General features: G+C 43.5%; 1 gene segment (V, D, J or C); it reads left to right on the top strand.

Annotated features, from left to right (window-relative positions):
- LOC137374177 (tyrosine-protein phosphatase non-receptor type substrate 1-like) overlaps positions 1-22,195 on the top strand; it is an 89,133-nt gene that overhangs the window by 53,745 nt on the left and 13,193 nt on the right. Inside the window, 2 exon segments of the C gene segment in view lie at positions 4,133-4,211; positions 19,509-19,868. Coding sequence covers positions 4,148-4,211; positions 19,509-19,868 — 424 coding nt within the window.

The following is a 22,195-nucleotide window of genomic DNA, read 5'->3' as shown; positions in this document are numbered from 1 at the left end:
AGACCTGCTGAGTATTTCCAGCACTTTATGTTCTCATTTCAGAGTTCCAGCATCCACAGTATTTTGCTTTTATTTTAATGTGTGCATGTTTCTGCTTCACGAAGGAGGTGCTCACTGAAATCTGTCCCCTATTGCAGGCAGAACTGCGGCCTCAGAACAGGGTGAGAACAGAGTTGCCAGTGACTGTAAAGCTGACTGTGGCCATGAACCTTGTTGAGTCGGGCTCCATCCAGCCTGCAGCAGGCGAGATTCCCAAAATCTTGCAGTTCACCGTCCAATGTTGTATAAGTGAGGTCACTGATGCTCTGTAAGCAGAGGCAGAGGAATTCATTGCATTCTCTCTTTCTGAGAGAAGCAGGCAGAGCGAGGACACGACTTTGTCAGGGGAGTGAGTTTCCACATGGTGCATGATGACATTGTTAAATTGCAGAAAGCTTGTTGTGGAAGGATGATGCTGGAGCCTATCTTTACTCGGTTTCATATTTATTGTGCGGAGTAAAAGGATCACAAACAAGTAACTCCTCACTCAAAACCCTTCACCAGTCTCAGTAATTGACTGCTTATAAGTGCTCAAGTAAGCCCCCAATTAACACCCTCCACCTGCATATAATTAAACAACTGATACACAAGTAACAGATTAACAGACATCAGTTACATGTATGTCAATTTCTGGATGCTGCATATGAATTCAGAGATGTACCACAATGGCAAAGGGTTCTACTCCATCAGTGTCCAACATGTGTGCCACCATACTCAGTGCATCATGCAGGTCAATGCCTGGAATCCTGGAAGCAGTCATAATGCCTTTATTCTCCAGCAGTCTGCTGCACCATTAGCATTTGAGCCACCACAAGAAACCAGAAACTGGATGACAGGATATACCTGCTAACCGCCTGGCTCATGACTCTGGTGCATAACCCACGCACACGTGAGCAGCATGCATACAATGAGAGCCATTCTGGCACTCAAAATGTAATGAAGCAGACCATTGGGGAGACTTAAGCAATGCTTCCGCTGCCTAAACTGCACTAGAGGTGCCCTGCAGTACTCTCCAGAGTCTGTTTCATAATTTGTCAAGGTCTGCTGCATCCAGCACAACCTCACCATCATGAAGGCACAGCACTTGCTCCCAAGTATATGGATAGCAGCTGAAAAGCAGGGGTGGAGCAGGAAGGGAGGGGGCAGCCAACACTTTCCCTTACTGAAATAAAAACAAGAAATGCTGGAATCACTCAGCAGGTCTGGCAGCATCTGTGGAAAGAGAAGCAGAGTTAACGTTTCGGGTCAGACCCTTCATCGGAACTCCGATTATGTTCCGATGAAGGGTCACTGACCTGAAACGTTAACTCTGCTTCTCTTTCCACAGATGCTGCCAGACCTGCTGAGTGATTCCAGCATTTCTTGTTTTTATTTCAGATTTCCAGCATCCGCAGTATTTTGCTTTTCAATTCCCTTACTGGCTGGGGTGACCATGATCTGACTGTGGAATGAGTGAACGCAACTCTAATTCCCTATTCACCAGCAGTCCCACACCTTACCTTTCCTCAGTTACTAAGCATCGCAGCATCCTCTTGGCCACAATGCTGAAACAAAAGTACCACAAAGAAAACATTCAAAACCAACTTTATCAATCAAACCATCCAATATTCCATACAAAAGTTAACTAATCACCTTTTTGCATTTCCTTTGTTCCTGTCTTGCAGATGCCTTTGCCTGTCCTAGTCTTCTTACACATTACTACCCCCAGTGCTTGCAGCATGGTGGGTGGAAGGCTGCTGACTTTTAGTGGGGGAGACTGCAGGTGGCCTTGCAGGATGACTTCATGCAGCCCTGGGCCTAGAAGGCCCAGCTTTGGACTGCACCATCTCAGCATGGGCAGCAGCAGTCTGGACTATTTGGCTTGCAGGAACAGCAAGGGCAGAGTGGCAGTGCTGGGAGGACGAATGCTGTCTTCCTGAGTAGCATCTCAACAATCATGTTAATGTTTCGGAGGACAGATTGCTGACCTGCTGTGACCCCCCGCAAGCCCCTTTGAACACTATAATCAACAGTCATGATGACGGCAGTCTGAACTTGCACTGCAGCACCCAGACAGTGGGTGACATGTGCTTGTGCTGCAATGGAAGCTCAGATATTGGTCATCAGACACTGCAACATGATTGTGTTCACCAGTGTGCTAATGGAGCTGGCCATCACTTCCATGCTGGAAAGGATGGGTTTCAAGCACAAAGCTCAGTCCCAAGTTGGAGCTGGACTCCTCCTTGCTCCTTAACAGCGTCGACAGCCTTTCTAGCAGACCTGCCAATGCACCAAGCATTTTATGATCAGCTTTTTCCTGTAGGCTGTCCCATCGAAGTGCCCATCTGAGTCCTTTGCTGCAGGACACATGTACTACTTCATTCTCCAGCAAACTGGCTCCTGCAGTATCCTTTCCACCAGCCCTGAGTGCTGGTCACGTGCCCGGTGTCTTACCAGGCACAGATCCTGACACTAAGCTGCCTTCTAAAGTATGCACAGTGTCAGAATCTGAACTAGTAGCTGTGAGTGTCAGACCTAGTGGCGGTGTTCCTTCTTCATCTGTACCTTCTTTCTCTTCCACTTCTAGCTTCTACCTGATCAGGTTACAATTCTTGGATATCTGAAAGGAAAAAGTTACAAGGGAAGGATTGCAGTGAGAGAAAAGGAGGAAAGCAAGAGGAACATGCTTACACCAACTGCAGTTTGTAAATCAGGAGAGATTGTGGGATGATGGGGAAGTAGGATACATGGAGAAGAATTGGGATTAGGTATGAGGATTCTGTCATGTTCAATCCTTTCAGCCCTGCTGCTGGCCATGGCCGTTCCAATGATGGCCAGCACTGTCTCCTCCATTGGGGTAAGGACATACAGCCGTGCCTGCCCCTGCTGGCTAGGTGCTCCTGCCTGTGGTTATGTGCCACCTTGTCCTACAAGACAGAGGGAAGTGAGTCAGTTAGTGTCATGCAATCTGTTTGGGTGATGGTGCCTGTCATGGTTGAATAACTGGCAGTATGTGCAAGCTGTGAGATGTGGGTGTGAAGCTTGCAGCAGTGCTAAGTGTGTGAGCGTGAATGAAGCCATGAATGTGAGGTTTTGAGTCATGATTGATAGAGTTGGCTGATAGGTGAGTGAAGGGACACTAGGTAAACTGGTCTTTTGGAGGGCCAGCTCAGACACAACAGGCTGAATGGCCTCCTTTTGTGTTGTAACAATTCTGTGATTCTGTGATGTGGTGAATTGAGCAGTGTGTGAGGCTAGTGGCTCAGGTGTAAGGATGTGAAATTTGAAGATCAATTCACTAACTTTTACCACTTGAATTTCTTGTGTCACTCCATTCAGGTCCTCGGGGCTAAATTGCTGGCATTGATGGTGACGGCTATTTAATACCACTGCCTTTGCAGTGTCTGCCTGGAGGGCCTCCTGGCCCCCTGTGGATAGAGGACATCTCTCCTCCTGTCCACCTCCTGCACCAAGATATCCAGTGCTGCATTGCAGAAACTTGGAGCACACTCTCTGCTCTGTTGTGTCATTATTCAATGCTCTTCCTGCTCAGACACTCTTCCCCAGCCACTTCCATCACCTACTCCAGTCATGATCCCTTTAAGAGATGCATGCTGACTTTAGGTACTGCGGGCTAGCGTTAAGTGGTGCTTGGCATTCAAAATATTGCACGTTGTGTTCAGGCGTGCAGCTACTCAGCAGCGCACGTAGTGCTGTCTGAACACTACAATCATGGTAATGAGCAGGCATTCATCACAAAGAACGATACAGGTTAATGGTCCAGCGTGATCCTAATGCCTGTTTTCGGCCCTTATCAAATATTGTAGCATTAATCTTTGGAATCTCTCTCTAAAGTTCACTGCATCTTCATCTTTCTCTTTACTTTTAAAAACCTTCTCATGACCCATTTCATTGACAAAGCTTTCAGTCATCTATCCGGATGTTTTCCTTCCTGGCTTAGGGTCTGTTTTCCTTACACCTATTTGTGAAGCACCTTGGCTCATTTCTTGATGGTATGGGTGTAAGCTGTTGTTGTGAATGATACTTTCATAATGTACTAATAAAGTATTTTCTGTTTTCTCAAAGTTATTGATTTCTATTCCAATATCTTCAGGATGAGACAAATGAAATGATACCTTTGGGAACACAAGTGATCAGACTTTGTGCTTTGCTTCACGTCTTTCTAATTGCAGGTAAGATTAATTCAAGTCTAACAACATAAAAGAGTATCTTTAGTCACTATTAATTATTGTGGGAAGACAAAATAGAATTTTTTTTGGCAAACAGAAATATATTTTACTTTAACTTTACAAATCATTGCATAGAAATGGGATCCACCATATGTATTTAGTCACAGAAAATTTTTAAAAATCAGTATGTTTCCAGTCCAACGAGGAAGGAGGCCTTGCTGGATCTGATTCTGGTGAATGAGGTCAGTCAAATGAATCAAGTGTCAGTAGGGGTGCATTTGGGGGACAGTGATCATAGTATCATAAGGTTTAGGTTAGCTATGGAAAAGGGCAGGGAGAAATCCAGAGTAAAGATAATTAATTAGGGGAGGGCCAATATCATTAGGGTGAGAAAAGATCTGGCCCAAGCAAATTGGAATCAAAGATTGACAGGCAAAACTGTAGTAGAGCAATGGACTGCCTTTAAAGAGGAGATATTTCGGGTACAGTCGAGGTACATTAACACAAGAGGGAAAAGTAGGATAAACAAAGCCAGAGCTCCCTGGATGATGAAAGAGATAGAGAGTAGGATGAAGCAAAAAAAAGTTGCGTATGATAGATGTTAGGTTAATAATACAAGTGTATCCAGCTGAATATAAAAAGTTCAGAGGGGAAGTAACAAGAGAAGTAAGTGCAGCAAAGAGAGAAGATACTTGCAGCTAACATAAAAATAAATGCAAAAGTCTTCAATAGGCATTTTTTTTATTCTTTAATAGGATGTGGGCATTGCTGGCAAGAGCCAGCATTTGTTGCCTATCCCTAATTGCCCTTGACAACTGAGTGGCTTGCTAGGCCTTTTCAGAGGGCAGTTAAGAATCAACCACATTGCTGTGGGTCTGGAGTCACATTTAGGCCAGACCAGGTAAGGACAGCAGATGTCCTTCCCTAAAGGGCATTAGTGAACCAGGTAAGTTTTTATACCAGTCAATGATAGTTTCATGGCACAGTTTCTAAGACGAGCTTTCAATTCCAGATTTTTATTAATTAATTGAATTTAAATTCCATCAGCTGCGGTGGGATTTGAACCTGTGTCCCCAGGGCATTAGCCTGGGCCTCTGGATTACTAGTCCAGTGACATTACCACTACTCCACCGTCTCCCCCTATAAATAGTAAAAGGGTGATTATGGTTTAGGATACTAGGTGGGTGGCCATTCAGAAGACTAGGTAGAGGCAGGAGGTATAGGAGTCTTTGGGATGTGTGCCACTCTTAAACAGGTCCTCAGCATTGGAGACTGCTGCGAGTAATGATACCCTGAAGGAGTGCAGTCCAGACCATGGTACCAATGGGTAAGGGACTGGAGCAGGCTCGAAGGGCCGAATGACCTACTTCTGCTCCTAGTTCGTATGTTTGTATGTTCAACTGTACAGGAGGAAGCCCCAAAGTATAGAAATGCTGTTTTTATAGGAGATGCCATAGTTAGGGGTCAGGCAGGTATTTTGGTAACCATCATCGTGAGTCCAGCAAGGTGTATTGCCTCCCTGGTGTCAGAGTAAAGGACATTGTGGAAAGGATGCAGGATATTCTGCAGGGAGAAAGGAGTGAGTCAGAGGTTGTGGTACACATTGGTATCAATGACATAGCAAAGGCAGGTATTGAGGTCCTACAGGCAGATTTTCAGGAGTTAGGGAGGAAGTTAAAGAGCAGAACCTTGAGAGTAGTAATTTCTGGATTACTCCCAGTGCCACACGCTAGTAAGAGTAGATATAGGAAGTTGGGAGGGTCAATGAAGCATGGTGCAGGAGAGATTCTTGGGGCTTTGGGACCAGTTCTGGGCAGGAGGCACCTTTTCAAAAGGGATGGATTGCACCGCAACAGGACTGGGACCAATGTCCGCACCAGGAGGTTCACTAGTGTGATTGGGGAGGGTTTTAACTAAATTGGCAGGGGGATGAGCACCAGCAGATAGAAGTAAAAAAGAGGAATAATGCGAGAATGTTGGACAGTAATAGAGAAGGAAGTAGTTCCATATTAGGAGCAGACTAAGAAGGGCTACGAGGAACGCAAAGACAGGAATACATGTATGTAAACACACAAATATGGTGAATAAAGTGGGGAGCTACAAGCACAAATAGCAGTATGGGAATATGATGTAGTGGCAATAATGGAAACATAGCTTAAAAATGGTGAAGACTGGGCGTTTAATATACAAGGATATTAAGTGCTCAGAAAAGATAGAGAAGGACAAAAGGGAGGTGGGATGGCAGCACTGATTAGGGAAGACATTATAGTGTTGGAAAGATGGGACGTCCTTGAGGAGGCAAGGATAGAATCCATTTGGTTAGAGTTGAGAAGCAAAAAGGGTATGATCACGCTACAAGGGGTATTCTATAGGCCTCCAAATAGTGAGAAAGAGGAATAGAGGAGCAGATTTGTAGGGAAATCATAGAGATGTGAAGGATGTATAGAGTGGTGATATTGGGTGACTTTAATTACCCAAGTATCGATTGGAATATTTCTAGAGTAAAGAGAAAGGAGGGGAAGGAATTTCTGGATTATGTTCAGGAGAACTTCCTTGACCAGTATGTTCTCAGCCCAACTAGAAAGGAAGCATTACTGCATCTGGTGCTGGGAAATGAGGTGGGCCAAATGGACCAAGTGTCTGTGGGGGAGCACTTGGGTAAGAGATTTAGACTCGTAATGCAGAAAAACAAGGAATTATATAAGGTAGAATGGCTAGATTGAAAGAGGGTTCATTTCAATGCAATTGGAAGGGATCAAACCAGGATAAAATGGAACCAAAGACTGAGAAGAAGAACTGTTATGAAACAATGGGTTATCATTAAGGAAGAAATGTTTCAGGTACAGGATAGGTACATTCTAATAAGGGCGAAAGGTAAGGGAACCAAAAACAGGGCTCCATGGATGACGAGGGAGATAGAGATTATGTTGAAGCAAAAAAGAGGGTGTATGATGCATGCCAGGTGAATTCTTCAAGTGAGAACCAGGCCAAATGCAATAAGATGAGAGGGGAGGAGAAGAGGAAAATAAAATTGGCAAAGAGAGAATGTGAGAATAGAATTGCGGAACGCAAAATCTCCTACTGGCATGTAAATAGTAATCAGGTAGTAGGAGGTGGAGTGGGGCCTATTAGGAACAAAGAGGGTAATATAGGCTTAGAGGCACAAGGCAAGGCTAGAATACTTAATAAAAACAAGAAATGCTGCAAACACTCGGCAGGTCTGGCAGCATCTGTGGAGAGAGAAGCAGAGTTAACGTTTCAGGTCAGCGACCCTTCTTCAGAACTGGAAAATATTAGAAATGTAAAAGGTTATAAGCAAGTAAAGTGGGGGTGGGGCAAGAGATAACAAAGGAGAAGGTGTAAATAGGACAAGGTCACAGAATAGCTGACCAGAAGGTCATGGAGCAAAGATATGTTAATGGTGTGTTGAAAGACAAAGCATTAGTACAGAAAGGGTGTTAACGGACTGAAAATTGAACAGCCGCAAGTACAAACATGAAAAAAAGCAGTGGGTAAGCAAACTGAACAGACTAAGATGCTATAAAATAAAATAAACACAAAAAAAAAATTTTAAAAAGGGAAAAAGAAAAAAATAACTAAAAATAAAAGTAAAATGGGGGGCCCGTCATGCTCTGAAATTATTGAACTCAATGTTCAGTCCGGCAAGCTGTAGTGTGCCTAATCGGTAGATGAGATGCTGTTCCTCGAGCTTGCGTAGATGTTCAGTGGAACACTGCAGCAATCCCAGGACAGAGATGTGAGCATGAGAGCAGGGGGGAATGTTGAAATGGAAAGCAACTGGAAACGCGGGGTCCTGCTTGGGAATTGAGCGGCGGTGTTCCGCAAAGCGGTCACCCAGTCTGTGTTTGGTCTCCCCAATGTAGAGGAGACCACATTGTGAGCAGTGAATACAATATACTACATTGAAAGAAGTATAAGTAAATTGCTGCTTCACCTGAAAGGAGTGTTTGGGGCCTGGGATAGCGAGGAGAGAGGAGGTAAATGGGCAGGAATTACACCTCTTGCGATTGCAGGGGAAGGTGCCGTGCGAAGGGGATGAGGTGGTGGGGGTAATGGAGGAGTGGACCAGGGTGTCACGGAGGGAATGATCCCTTCGGAATGCTGACAGGGGAAGGGAGGGGAAGATGCGTTTGGTAGTGGCATCACGCTGGAGGTGGTGGAAATGGCAGAGGATGATCCTTTGAATATGGAGTCTGATGAGGTGGAAAGTGAGGACAAGGGGAACCCTGTCGCGGTTCTGGGAGGGAGGGGAAGGGGTGAGGATAGAGGTGCAGGAAATGGGCTGGACACGGTTGAGGGCCCTGTCAACCACAGTGGGGGGAAATCCTCGGTTGAGGAAAAAGGAAGACATATCAGAAGCGCTGTCATGGAAGGTAGCACCATCAGAGCAGATGCGTCGGAGACGGAGAAACTGGGAGAATGGAATGGAGTCCTTACAGGAGGCAGGATGTGAAGAAGTGTAGTCGAGGTAGCTGAGGGAGTCGGTGGGTTTATAATGGATATTAATAGACAGCCTATCCCCAGAGATTAGATTAGATTAGAGATACAGCACTGAAACAGGCCCTTCGGCCCACCGAGTCTGTGCCGAACATCAACCACCCATTTATACTAATCCTACACTAATCCCATATTCCTACCAAACATCCCCACCTGTCCCTATATTTCCCTACCACCTACCTATACTAGTGACAATTTATAATGGCCAATTTACCTATCAACCTGCAAGTCTTTTGGCTTGTGGGAGGAAACCGGAGCACCCGGAGAAAACCCACGCAGACACAGGGAGAACTTGCAAACTCCACACAGGCAGTACCCGGAATCGAACCCGGGTCCCTGGAGCTGTGAGGCTGCGGTGCTAACCACTGCGCCACTGTGGAGACAGAGAAGTCGAGGAAGGGAAGGGAAGTGTCGGAGATGGACCATGTAAAGGTGAGAGAAGGGTGAAAATTAGAAGCAAAGTTGATAAAGTTTTCCAGTTCGGGGCAGGAGCAGGAAACAGCACCGATACAGTCATCAATGTACCGGAAAAAGAGTTGGGGGAGGGGGCCTAAGTAGGACTGGAACAAGGAATGTTCGAAATATCCCACAAAAAGACAGGCATAACTAGGACCCATGCGGGTACCCATAGCAACACCTTTTATTTGAAGGAAGTGAGTGGAGTTGAAGGAGAAGTTGTTCAATGTGAGAACAAGTTCAGCCAGGCCGAGGAGGGTGGTGGTGGATTGGGACTGGTTGGGCCTCTGTTCAAGGAAGAAGCGGAGAGCCCTCAAACCGTCCTGGTGGGGGATGAAGGTGTAGAGAGATTGGACGTCCATAGCGAAGAGGAGGCAGTTGGGGCCAGGAAATTGGAAATTGTCAAAATGACGTAGGGCATCAGAAGAGTCACTGATGTAGGTGGGAAGAGACTGGACCAGCGGAGAAAAGATAGAGTCAAGATAGGAAGAAATAAGTTCAGTGGGGCAGGAGCAGGCTGACACAATGGGTCTGCCGGGACAGTCCAGTTTGTGGATTTTGGGAAGGAGGTAGAAGCAGGCTGTCTGGGGTTGCGGGACTATGAGGTTGGAAGCTGCAGAGGGAAGATCTCCAGAGGAGATGAGGTCAGTGACAGTCCTGCGGACAGTAACTTGATGTTCGGTGGTGGGGTCATGGTCCAGAGGGAGGTAGGAAGAAGTGTCTGAGAGTTGGCGCTGAGCCTCTGCAAGGTAGAGGTCGGTACGCCATACAATAACAGCACCACCCTTGTCTGCAGGTTTGATGACAATGTCGAGGTTAGATCTGAGAGAACGGAGTGCAGCAAGTTCAGAGGGGGACAGGTTAGAGTGAGTGAGGGGGGCAGAGAAATTGAGATGACCAATGTCTCGCCGACAGTTTTCAATGAAAGATCAAGAGCAGGTAAGAGGCCAGTGGGAGGGGTCCAGGTAGAGGGAGAATGCTGGAGGCGGATGAATGGGTCTACTGATCGGGGGAGGACTCCTGGTCAAAGAAGTGAGCCCGGAGGCGATGGAAGAAGAGCTCAACGTCATGCCGAACGCAAAATTCATTGAGGTGGGGACGTAAGGGGATTAAACTGAGACCTTTTCTGAGTACAGAACATTCAGCGTCAGAGAGAGGAAGGTCAGAGGGTATAGTGAATACAGGGCAAGGGGTCAGAGCAGAAGGGGTGGGGTCAGAGGGAAGTGAAGGGGAAGAAGGATCTGGAGCTTGCGTTCCTTGACATCTGAAAGGAAGAAAAAAGTTTTTTGTTAATACGTCGGATGAGATGAAGGATGAAATAAAACTGCGGAGTAGAACAGCTTTGAGATAAGGTGAGGCGGTGCTGCTGGAGAGAGAGGCCCAGTGTGTGCATGTGGCGGTGCATAGCACTGAATGTGGATCTCAGGATGTGGCGAGAATAGCAGTCCGAGGAACGTTGTATTTCTCGGAGATACCTGTCATCCTGGGTGGATTCAAAACATGATGGGTGAGGCTGCAGATGGAAACCACGTGGAATAAGTCGGAGCCAGAGACAGTCACTGAGGAAGGAGATGTAGCTGTGAAAACGAGTTTTGGTAGATACCTTATCAAACACCAGGAGGGAAATAGAAAGCAATGAAGGTGAACAAGGTAAAAGAGACAAATGAAAATCCCGTTGGAGAGAAGAGCAGAACTTCTTCAAGGTAGGCATTCCTGGAAGAGAAGTGGCAGTGAATTAAACACTAAAATAAAAGCAAAATACTGCGGATGCTGGAAATCTGAAATAAAAACAAGAAATGCTGGAAACACTCAGCAGATCTGGTAGCATCTGTGGAGAGAGAAGCAGAGTTAACATTTCAGGTCAGAGACCCTTCTTTTTTTTTAGAATACTTAATAAGTACTTTGTATTGGTGTTTACTAAGGAAGATAGAAGCATCAGTTGGTAAAGGCGGAACCCACAACAAACACTGGTTTGAGACATACTCAGCTGAGATATCTGTCGTTGATGCAGAAAACAAACACAACAGCTAAAACACTGCACAACCCAAAAGTAGCCAAGACAGTTGTGCAAAGGATAAGGGAAATACTGCGCAAGCAAATACTGAATCAACTTATGTCAAGAAATCCAAACTGCATGTGACAAAGGAAATCTACAAGTTATGTACGAAGGGATCAAGAAGGCGCTGGCCCTGCCATCACCAAAGTTGCTCCCCTGGAGTCGGCAGATGGTGAAGTATTCACCAACAGAAGTAAACAGATGTCCCGCTGGGCTTAATACTATTGTGACCTGCACTCCTACAAGTCGCCCATTTCCCAGTCTGCGTTTGACACTCTCCCACAACTTCCTGTCATGGATGAATTAGATGAAACCCTCATCACTGGAGCTTGAGAAGGTCATAGACTGCCTAACGAACAGAAGGCACCTGGCAAGGACGGAATCCCAGCCCAGCTGCTCAAGCATGATATGTCCCATCTATTGCTCTGCTGGAAAGTAGGCTCTGCTCCAAAGCAGATGTGAGATGACATCGCTCTATACAAAAACAAAAGTGACAGAGAAGACTGCAACAACTACAGGGACATCTCACACCTTAGCATCCAAACTGCAGGAAGGTCTTTGCTGGGTCATACTTAAAAGACTCCATTTACTTGCAGACCAGGTGTACCCGGAATCACAGTGTAGTTTCTGTGTGGGCAGATTTACTGTGGATGTGATCTTCTTCATATGCTAGCTACAAGAGTAGGGAACAGAGTATACCACTTTTCCTTACTTTCGTAGATCTCACAAAGGGATTCAACACCATCAGCAGAGCAGGTCTCTACAAGATTTGAGGAAAAATTGGCTGTCCACTGAAGCTCCTCAGTCTCATCCGCTCCTTCCATGACAAGATGCATTGCAGTTTACAATTTGATGGCTCCGCTTCCACCAGTTTCAGAGTGAAGAATGGAGTGAAACAGGGTTGTGTCCTAGCCCCCCACTCTGTTTGGCATCTTCTCCTCCATGCTCCTGAACTTTGCCTTCCCTGAAGATATGGGAGGAATCTACATGCACACTAGGTCAGACGGCAAGCTCTATAATCTACCAAGGTTGAAATCGAAAATAAAAACACATCACATCCTGATCAGAGAACTCCTCTACACAGATGATGCTGTACTAGTCGCTTACACAGAAACTCAGCTACAAAGTCTCATGGACTGTCTCACCCACGCCTATAACTCATTCTCCTTGACCATAAACATCAAGAAAAACATAGTCATGGGCCAAGGTGTTACATCTCCATCCCTGATCACACTAAACACTCTCCCACTGGAAGTGGTTAGCAAATTCTACTTCCTTGGGTCCATGGTGACAGACAAGCTGTCCCTTGTTGCTGAGCTCCATACATGCATAGGGAAAGCAACTACCACCTTTGTCCATCTTGAGAAACGTGCATAGGATAACAGCGAGCTGACCCTTAGGACCGAGCTGATGGTTTATAAGACCTGTGTTCTCAGCACCTTGCTGTATGGCTGTGAAACATGGGTGACTTACAGCTACCAGGAAAAGAAGCTCAATAATTTTCATTTTTGCTGTCTGCAGCGCATTGTGGTTAAAATAACAAATGAAGAAGTCCTCTCAAAGGCAGTGAGCCCAAGTGTGTTGGCACTAATCAAACAGAGGCGCTTCAGTGAATTGGACACATCCGCAGGATGGAAGACGATCGCACACCCAAGGACCTTCTGTATGGTGAGGTAGCCAGGGTGTGCAGGACACGATTTCAAAATTTGTGGATGACACAAAACGTGGAAGTATTGTGAACTGTGAGGAGGATAGTGATAGACTTCAAGAAGGTATAGACAGACTGGTGAAATGGGCGGACACGTGGCTGATGAAATTTAATGCAGACAAGTGTGAAGTGATACATTTTAGTAGGAAGAACCAAGAAAGGCAATATAAAATGAAGGATGCAATTACGAAAGGCGTGCAAGAGAGGAGGGACCTGGGGTATTTGTGCACAAATCATTGAATGTAACATGGCAGATTGAGAAAGAAGTTAATAAAGCATACGGGATCCTGGACTTTATAAATAAGAGCTTTGACTACAAAAGCAAGGAGTGATGGTGAAATAAAAACAAAAAGTGCTGGAAAATATTCAGCAGGTCTGGCAGCATCTGTGGAGATAGACACAAAGTTAATGTTTCAGGTCAGTGACCTTTCATCAGAACTGGCAAAGGTTAGAAATGTAATAGGTTTTAAGCAAATAAAGTGGTGGTGGGGCAAAAGAGAACAAAAGGGAAGGTATTGATAGGACAGAGGGTCACAGAGAATAACTATCAAGGAGGTCATGGGGCAAAGGTAAAGAGTGTGTTAATAGTGTGGTGAAAGACAAAGCGTTAGTGCAGATAGGGTGTTAAATGACAGAATAATGAAAGCCCTTGTTATACATGTTATATATTGCTATTCTATCTGTAAAATGTTAGGAATTAATTAGCTAGGAATTAGTTGTTATGTGTAAATGTTCCAGTGGGGGGTCATATTCACAGCTGCACTGGGGAGTCATGTTATATGTTACCCAACAACCAGCATGGTGCTATAATAAACAAGACTGACTCCAGCCTTTTCCAAGTTTTAAGTGTGATTCTTTCCAACATCTGGGAACCAGAAAAACAACATTATGACATAACATGGTGGCAGAGAGTGTCTGTGAGTAAACTTAGAACATTTTTAAAAGCATCAGATTGAGAAAATTGACCCAAATAAGTGCCAGAGAGAAAGAAAAACTGAGTGACTCGTGCAAAAACAAAAAACAAAATCTCAACTGGGACAGGAATGAATGCATAGCTACAGCCCATAATGAATTGGTAAGCTGATGATGTCATAGAGGCATTTGCGAAGTTTAAACAAAAGTACAATTTGGCATTTAGTAGCTTCCTAAAAGGCACTAGTGAAGTGGCGAGGGTCAGTTATATCTTTCAGGGGGCTGGAGATAAAGGATTAAATTTATTCAACAGCTGGGACCTAAGTGAAGAGGACAGCAGAAATCCAGACAAAATTTTTGAAAGATTCTGCACCTATCTCCAGCCAAAATCAAATCATCGGATATACCGATATGAATTTCAAGGCCTCAGACAGGAACTAGGTGACCCCATTGACAATTTTGTAGCAAGATTGAAAAATGCAGCCAGAAAATGGACACAGATGAACAGCTGATAGATCAGCTCATTTGGGGTTCTGCACATCCTGAAGTACAGACAGCTCTAATCGGACAGGACAAGTTCACAATATCGCAGACTGTAGACACTGCCAGAGCACATGAAGCCACAAGCAAACAGATGAAAGCACTGACTACCCAAACGGCTAGCCTTCAGTTAAGCCAAGAGACAGGCAGGAGGGTCAATACAGTGAAACAGCAACTAAAGAATGTACACCAGACAGAGAGAAAGACGTGCAGCAGCTGTGGATGACCACATGAATTGACAGATAGAAGGAAATATCCCGCATATAGATCAATCTGCAGAGCTTGAGGAAAGACCAATCACTGGGAAAAGATGTGCAGAACAAGGCAGGAAGGTGGTAGATGAGTCATCAGACAAGGCGAAGGAGCAGTGAAAGAAACCAAAACATCCATAACCTGGAAGATGGCGGTGGGTTTGAGAACATGATAGACATAGGAACCATAGAATTGCATGAAAGTCTGGATGTGACAGTTCCCAGAGAAAAGAAATTCACACAACCCTTCAGATTAGGAAGAGGCTGAGAAATAAGCCCACAATGATAAATTTGAAGGTGAAGATTGATACTGGAGCGCAGAGTAACATCATCCAACTCAGACTATACCAGAAGATCTTTCCTGAAAATTTGGAGAAAAATGGTTATCCAAGGAAAGGTGCTCTGAAACCAATTAACGTCATGCTAACAGCATATGGGGGAACTGAGATTCGACAGCGAGGAACAACCCAAATCAGAGGGACACACAAGGAAATGATGTTAACTGTATGTTCTATGTTACAGAAACAGATGGTCCAGCTATCCTGGAGTTGAGCAGTTGTGAAGAGCTGCAGATTATCTCAGTAAACCATGAGGTGAAGGAGGCAACACTGAAGGTTGAAGACAGTACACCCATTGAAAAGCCCCCTCTGATCAGAAGCAGAGAAGATCTGGTACAAATGTACCCAGGGTGTTTTGATGAGATGGTTGGATGCTTTGAAGATTTGAGTATCACATCACTATTGACCCAGTGATGAACCCAGTGATTCATCCCCCATGTAAAGTACCAGTAGAACTAAAAGGAAAACTTGAAAGAGAGCTCCAAGAAATGGAAGAAAGGAAGGTGATTACCAGAGTCACAGAGCCTACAGATTGGTTAAATTCCATCGTGGTGAGAGAGAAGCCAAATGGATGGCTATGAATTTGCTTAGATCCCAAAGATCTTAATCAAGCAATAAAGAGGGATCACTACCCTATTCCAACATTGGAAGAAATCACACCAGCACTGGCAAGGGCAAAAGTTTTCAGCAAGCTGGATGCCAGAAATGGCTACTGGAATGTGAAGCTAGAAGCAGAATCTTCACTGTTGACAACATTCAACACACCCTTTGGACGATACAAATTCCTGCGTCTACCCTTTGGCCTCAAAGTGACCCAGGATGTGTTCCAACAGAAAGTAGACGAGACATACAGGGGATGAAAGGAGCAGGCAGCATAGCTGATGATATCCAGATATATGGTGTAGATGGAAAAGATCATGACAACCATCGACATGAAGCCATGGAGAGAACCAGGAAAGTTGGGATTAAGCTAAATGCAGACAAATGCATTGTGAAAGTGACAGAATGTCAGTTCTTCAGAATGGTGTACACATCTGATGGAGTTAAGCCAAGCCCTGAAAGAAGCCATCTCAGGGATGGAAGCCCCAAGAGATAAGAGAGAGTTGAGAAGTTTCCTTGGTTTGGTACAATACATGAGTTCCTTTGTTCTGCACATGTTGGAACACATAGCAAACCTGCGGGAGCTGATGAAAGAAGTTGTAGAGTACCAGTGGTCAGAGTCACATGACAGGAGTTTCAACAAACTCAAAAAGGTAGTATGCAAGGAGACAAGTCTGTCGTACTGCGACAGAAAGAAACCTGTCACTCTACAAGTAGATGCTTCCACAAAAGGACTGGGAGCAGCCCTGGTACAAAAGGGATAGCATTTGCATCCAAAGCTCTGACATCAGCTGAGACATGATATGCCAACATAGAGAGAGAGCTTTTGACAGTCGTGTATGGATGTGAGAAGTTCCACACATATCTCAATGGGAGGAAGTTCACTGTGGAGAGTGATCATCGTCCACTGGAGCAGATCTACAAGAAAAATCTATGTAAAGCACCAGCAAGACTGCAGAGGTTAGTCTTGAGGCTTCAGAGTTATGATTTCACTCTGAAATATAAAACAGGAAGCATAATGGTGCTGGCAGACATCCTATCTCAGTTGTCACCACAGAAGAAACATGAGATAGAAGATCTAAGCATAAAGATTCATCACCTAGTGAACGTAACACCACCGAAACTGAGTCAAATTAGAGGTGAGACCAGCAAAGACGATGAGGTACAGATGCTATCTCAGCAAGTGATCCAGAGATGGCCTGATAAGATACAGCACACACAGCCAGCAATATGGCAGTACTGTCTATCAGAGATGACATCTCACTCGAAGATGGTGTTCTGCTGACCGGATGCATAATAATCATACCCAAAGCAATGCAGGAAGAACCTCTCCAAAAGATACGCGAAGGCCATATGGGAGCCAAATCAGCTGTGTACTGGATAGGCATATACAAAGATTTTGAAAATATGGTGTCTACATGCAATGTATGCCAGAAGTACAGAAACTCACAACAGAAAGAGGAGATGATAGCTACTGAAGTACCACCCAAACCATGGCATACTGTAGCAGTCAATTTATTCACACGTAATCAAGAATGGTATCTCACAGTCGCAGACTACTACTCAGAATTCCCTTTTATCCAGAAGATGAAAGACTTGAGAGCTACAACAATAATCTCAGCAGTACGAGTTCTGTTTGCTGAGCAAGGGATTCCTGAAAGGTTAATATGTGACAATGGCACCCAATTTACATCCAGAAAATGTAAGGAATTTGCTGACCAGTATGAGTTCAACACCATCACCTCATCACCACACTACCCACGGGGACATGGATTTATAGAAAGACACGTCCAGACGGTCAAAAGAACACTTGTGAAATGCCAAATCTACAAGATGGAGTCACAACATCTTACCAACCAAGCGATACCGTGAATAATTTTTTTTAAAAAAGAATACACGCTATAATAGACTCTAAAAAGGGGTTCAGATTATTTCCACAAGTCAGATGATAATCTTCTTTATTTATATTGACAGTTATATTGATATAGGGCATTATATTTTAAAGAAAGAGGGATGTTATATATGTTATATATTGTTATACTATCTGTAAGGTGTTAGGAACTAATTAGCTAGGAACTGTTTTTTATGTGTAAGTGTTCCAGTGGGGGGGGGGGGGGGGGGGGGGCAGATTCACAGCTGCACTGAGGAATCATGTTATATGTTACACAACAACCAGCTAAATCAGGTTCTATAGCAGACAGCATGGTGCTGTAATAAACAAGACTGACTCCAGCCTTTTCCACATTTAAAGTGTGATTCTTTCCAACATCTGGGAACCAGAAAAACAACATAAAGATGTAACAGCCCTAGTCAAAACCACAAACATGAAAAAATAACAGCGGGCAGGCACATGGTAAAAAATTGAATGATGAAACAAATTAAAATAAAATGAAATAAAAGTAAAAAGTAAAAATAAAAATAAAAAAGGGAGGCCAGTCATGCTTGTCATTTTTTTTCGAAAACATGACCCCGAGCTTCCTGTCACTTGCCATTTCATCAACCCCCCTGCTCTCATGCCCACATCTCTGTCCTGGGTTTGCTGCAGTGTTCGAGAGCATGACTGGCCCCTCATTTTTATTTTTAGATTTACTTTTTTTTTATTTCATTTTATTTTAGTTTGTTTCATCATTCAATTTTTTTTTCACCATGTGCCTGCCCACTTTTTTTTTCATGTTTGTGCTTTTGGCTAGGGCTTTCATTATTCTGTCTTTTAACACCCTCTCTGCACTAACACCTGTCTTTCACCTATTAACACACTCTTTGCCTTTGCCTTTGCCCCATGACCTCCTTGTCAGTTATTCTCTGTGATCCTCCGTCCTATCAACACCTTCCCTTTTGTTCTCTTTTGCCCCGCCATCATTTAATTTGCTTAAAACCTATTACATTTCTAACCTTTGCCAGTTCTGATGAAAGGTCACTGACCTGAAACGTTAGCTTTGCTTCTCTCTCCACAGATGCTGCCAGTCCTGCTGAGTATTTTCCAGCACTTTTTGTTTTTAATTCAGATTTCCAGCGTATGCAGTATTTTATGTTAGGAGTTCTGGTGAACCTTTTTAATGCACTGGCTTGGCCTCAACTGGAGTATTGTGTCCAATTCTGGGCACTACACTTCAGGAAGGATATGCAGGCACTGGAGAAAGTGCAGAAAAGATTTACGACAATTGTTCCAGGGATGAGGGACTTCAGTTATGTGGATAGAGTAGGGAAGCTGTGGCTGTTCTCCTTAGAAAAGAGAAGATAGAGAGGAGATTTGATTAGAGGTGTTCAAAATTCTGAGGAGTCTGGTAGATGGGAAGAAACTGTTCCCATTGACAGATGGGTCAAGAACCAGAGGTGACATGAGGAGCATCTTTTTCACGCAGTGAGTGGTTAGGATCTGGAATACACTGCCTGAGAGTGTGGGGGAGGCAGATTCAAGTGGACTTTTATATCCGGTTTTGTACATCTGGAGGTTTTTGCTGCATTGACTACCAGTGACACTTGTAGAAAAGCCCATTTTTATTTGGTATCATATTGAGTGTATGCAGACATAGATAAGGAGAGGGCAGACAGCAGAGACTGCAAAGAAAAGCACAAAACAATGAAAACAATGAACTGAGAACCAGAAAAAGATTTTTAAAAACTATGCAAGAGTAAGCAATGATTTGAAGAAAGGAGATTAATAAATGTCAGAATTTTAGAAATGGATTTGCACAGATTTCATGTAACAGATTGGTGCTGAAAAGGATTAATTCATCAATACTTCCAGACAATTACACTTCTTTTCAAGGGAAAAGATTCACATTGGTCTTTATACCGACTCAATTAACTTCTGATTTCTATTGAACTAGAAACTACCTACAGAGCTTCACATTCAGCACAGAATACATTCATTACTGATAGGAAATTGTATATTGTTAATCCCTCTTGTTTTTTCTTCAGTGAGAAGCAGAAACCTAACTGTCTCCCAGACACCATCAGAGATCAGAGTATTGAAGGGAGGCGTCGCACAAATGAACTGTTCATACAGCGATACAGAGGAACAGTTGAGGATTACATGGAAGACGAACACCAGTGCACAACAATTCTGTCAACATATAGAAAATAAAGTTAATGTTACTTCTTTCAATCATTGTACAGAACGTACTAACATTTCAGTGGATCTCTCAACAAAATCCTCATCTTTCATAATCTACGATCTTCGTTTAAATAACTCCGACATTTACTTCTGTCAGGTTTCTATTGAAATACCTCCCCCTGCTAGAAGAGCAATAGGTAAAGGCACACGCCTCACAGTGGAAGGTGAGTTTTACATCCATAACTCAAAAACACCATGCATCTATCACCCCTCTGATTTTAACAGTTTATACTTCACAACCAGCATTTCTCTAAATATTGTAGGAAAGAAAGTAGAAAATAAGGGAACATCCACAATGGTAACATAGTAAAATGTCCCATGTTGCTTCACAGGAATACTTTCAAACAAAATTTGACACCGAACCAAGGAGGTATTAGGGCAAATGGGCAAAGGCTCGCTCAAAGAGGTAGGTTTTAAGAAGCATCTTAAAGGAGGAGAGAGAGATAGAAAGGCAGAGAGGCTTAAGGAAGGAATTTCAAAGCTTAAGGCCTTGGCATCTGTTGGTACAGCCACCAACGGTGGAGTGAAGAAAATTGGGATGCGGAAAAGGCCCCAATTAGAAGAACACAGATATCTCTGAGGGTTGTAGGGCTGGAGGATGTTAAAGAGATAGAGAGGAGAGGCCATAGAGGGATTTAAAAACAAGGATGAGAATTTTTAAATTAAAGCATTTCCAGACTGGGAGCCATTATAGGTCAGCAAGCACAGGGTGATGGGTAAACGGAACAGTGCAAGTTAGGGCAGCAGAGTTTTGGATGAGGTCAAGTTTACGGAGAGTGCAAGGTGGGAGGCCAACCAAGAGAACATTTAAATAGTCAAGCTTAGAGGTAAGAAAGGCATAGATGAGGGTTTCAGTAACAGATGAACTACAGCAGAGGCAGAGACAGATGATGTTATGAAGATAGATATGCAGTCTTGATAATGGAGTGGATATCAGGTTAGAAGCTCAGGATCAAATAAGATGCCAAGATGGCGAACTGTCTAGTTTAATCTCAGACAGTGGGCCTTAGCAGCAGACGGTATTAGAGAGAGTTTTTCAAATGAATGGCACTTCCTGTGATAAATCAGGAGTTTTTGAGCTGCCTTATATATTGTACATTTAAATCTAATGTAGTTTAATTGCTCCATTCATCCACTATAAGTGATCCATCATTGCATTAAATAGTAGGAATTTCCTGTGGGGGCATAAACAGGAAGTCCCACCCATATGTGCACCTATTTATGCATCCATTTTGCCGATGACTATTGACACCCGAATTTCCTGCCAATCTCATTCACATATGCCGGAACACAAAAATAAGCGAAATGAATGTAAATAATTGGGGTCCAAGAAAAGCAGCAAACTCACGCCATATATTCCTACTTAAAATAGATTTAAAGTTTCAAGCCATCTACCTATCATTCATTCGCATTAGGCGCACTGACCTGAAGTTTCCATTCGACTGTGCTGCCTTTTCTGTGCTATTTGGCCAAAATCGGAATTTTAAGCACAATTTGCATTTAGTGCAACTCGAGATTCCATGGCCTTTTCATTAGTTTTAAAAGCAATCCGCTAGAAGCAGGCCTTGCCCACTAAACTGGCCATGACCCCAGGGTGAATTAATCACCATTGACAGTTCCAGCTAATTGCACTCATTTGCAGGCCTCCAGGGAGACTTTAATAATTAAGATGGTTTTTTAGGACACAAAAGTACATTTTAAAAGCTTTTAAATATAATTTTTGCTTTAATTAACTAAAAAAAAATGACTAATGTACGTCAATATAACTAGAAAATCGTCTAATGTTCCTTTAAGTCAATCTCTCATTTAAAATTGGGTTCCTTGAGATGGTGGATTGACACTGTGATTAAAAATGTGCAGTTTTTGTGATAAAGCTATATTCAGCATTTTAATCAAACTTCACAGAGTTACCACTTTTAAATATATGAAGGAAAATCTTTGAAAGCAAATTTAAAAAGAAAAATTACTTCTTAAAACATTGTCCTAGTGCATGGCAGATATTGTGTTTGGCGAAATGCCGAGTTTGAGTGGAACAGGAGTAGACCACTCGGGCCCTTGAGCTTGCTCCGCCATTCAATAAGATCATGGCTGATCTGATTGTAACCTTAGCTCCACATTCCCCCCTACTCCCGATTACCTTTAACCTTCTTGCTTATCAAGAATCTATTTACCTCTGCGTTAAAAATATGCCTTTTGAGGAAGAAACTCAGGGAATAAAAGGACTTTTCAAAATGAGTGTAATTTTGGGTGCAGTTTGCACCGGAATCACCAATTGCACCCAACTCTACACCACCATGTTTAAGACATGTAATCATAGAAGCTTTAAATTTTTAATGCGAATCATAAGAATACCATAAAAATGCCTTCAAATAAATGATAAATAAGCAAATTGTTAAAAGTGACAGGGCAAGTTGAGGAAGTGGTTAAAAAGGTATACGGAATCTTGGACTTTATTAATAGAGGCAAAAGTACAAAAGCAAAGAGGTTATGA

This window comes from Heterodontus francisci, chromosome 10, assembly GCF_036365525.1.
Source record: "Heterodontus francisci isolate sHetFra1 chromosome 10, sHetFra1.hap1, whole genome shotgun sequence".
Classification (NCBI taxonomy): Eukaryota; Metazoa; Chordata; class Chondrichthyes; order Heterodontiformes; family Heterodontidae; genus Heterodontus; species Heterodontus francisci.
This window is presented reverse-complemented; position numbering and strand designations above follow the sequence as displayed.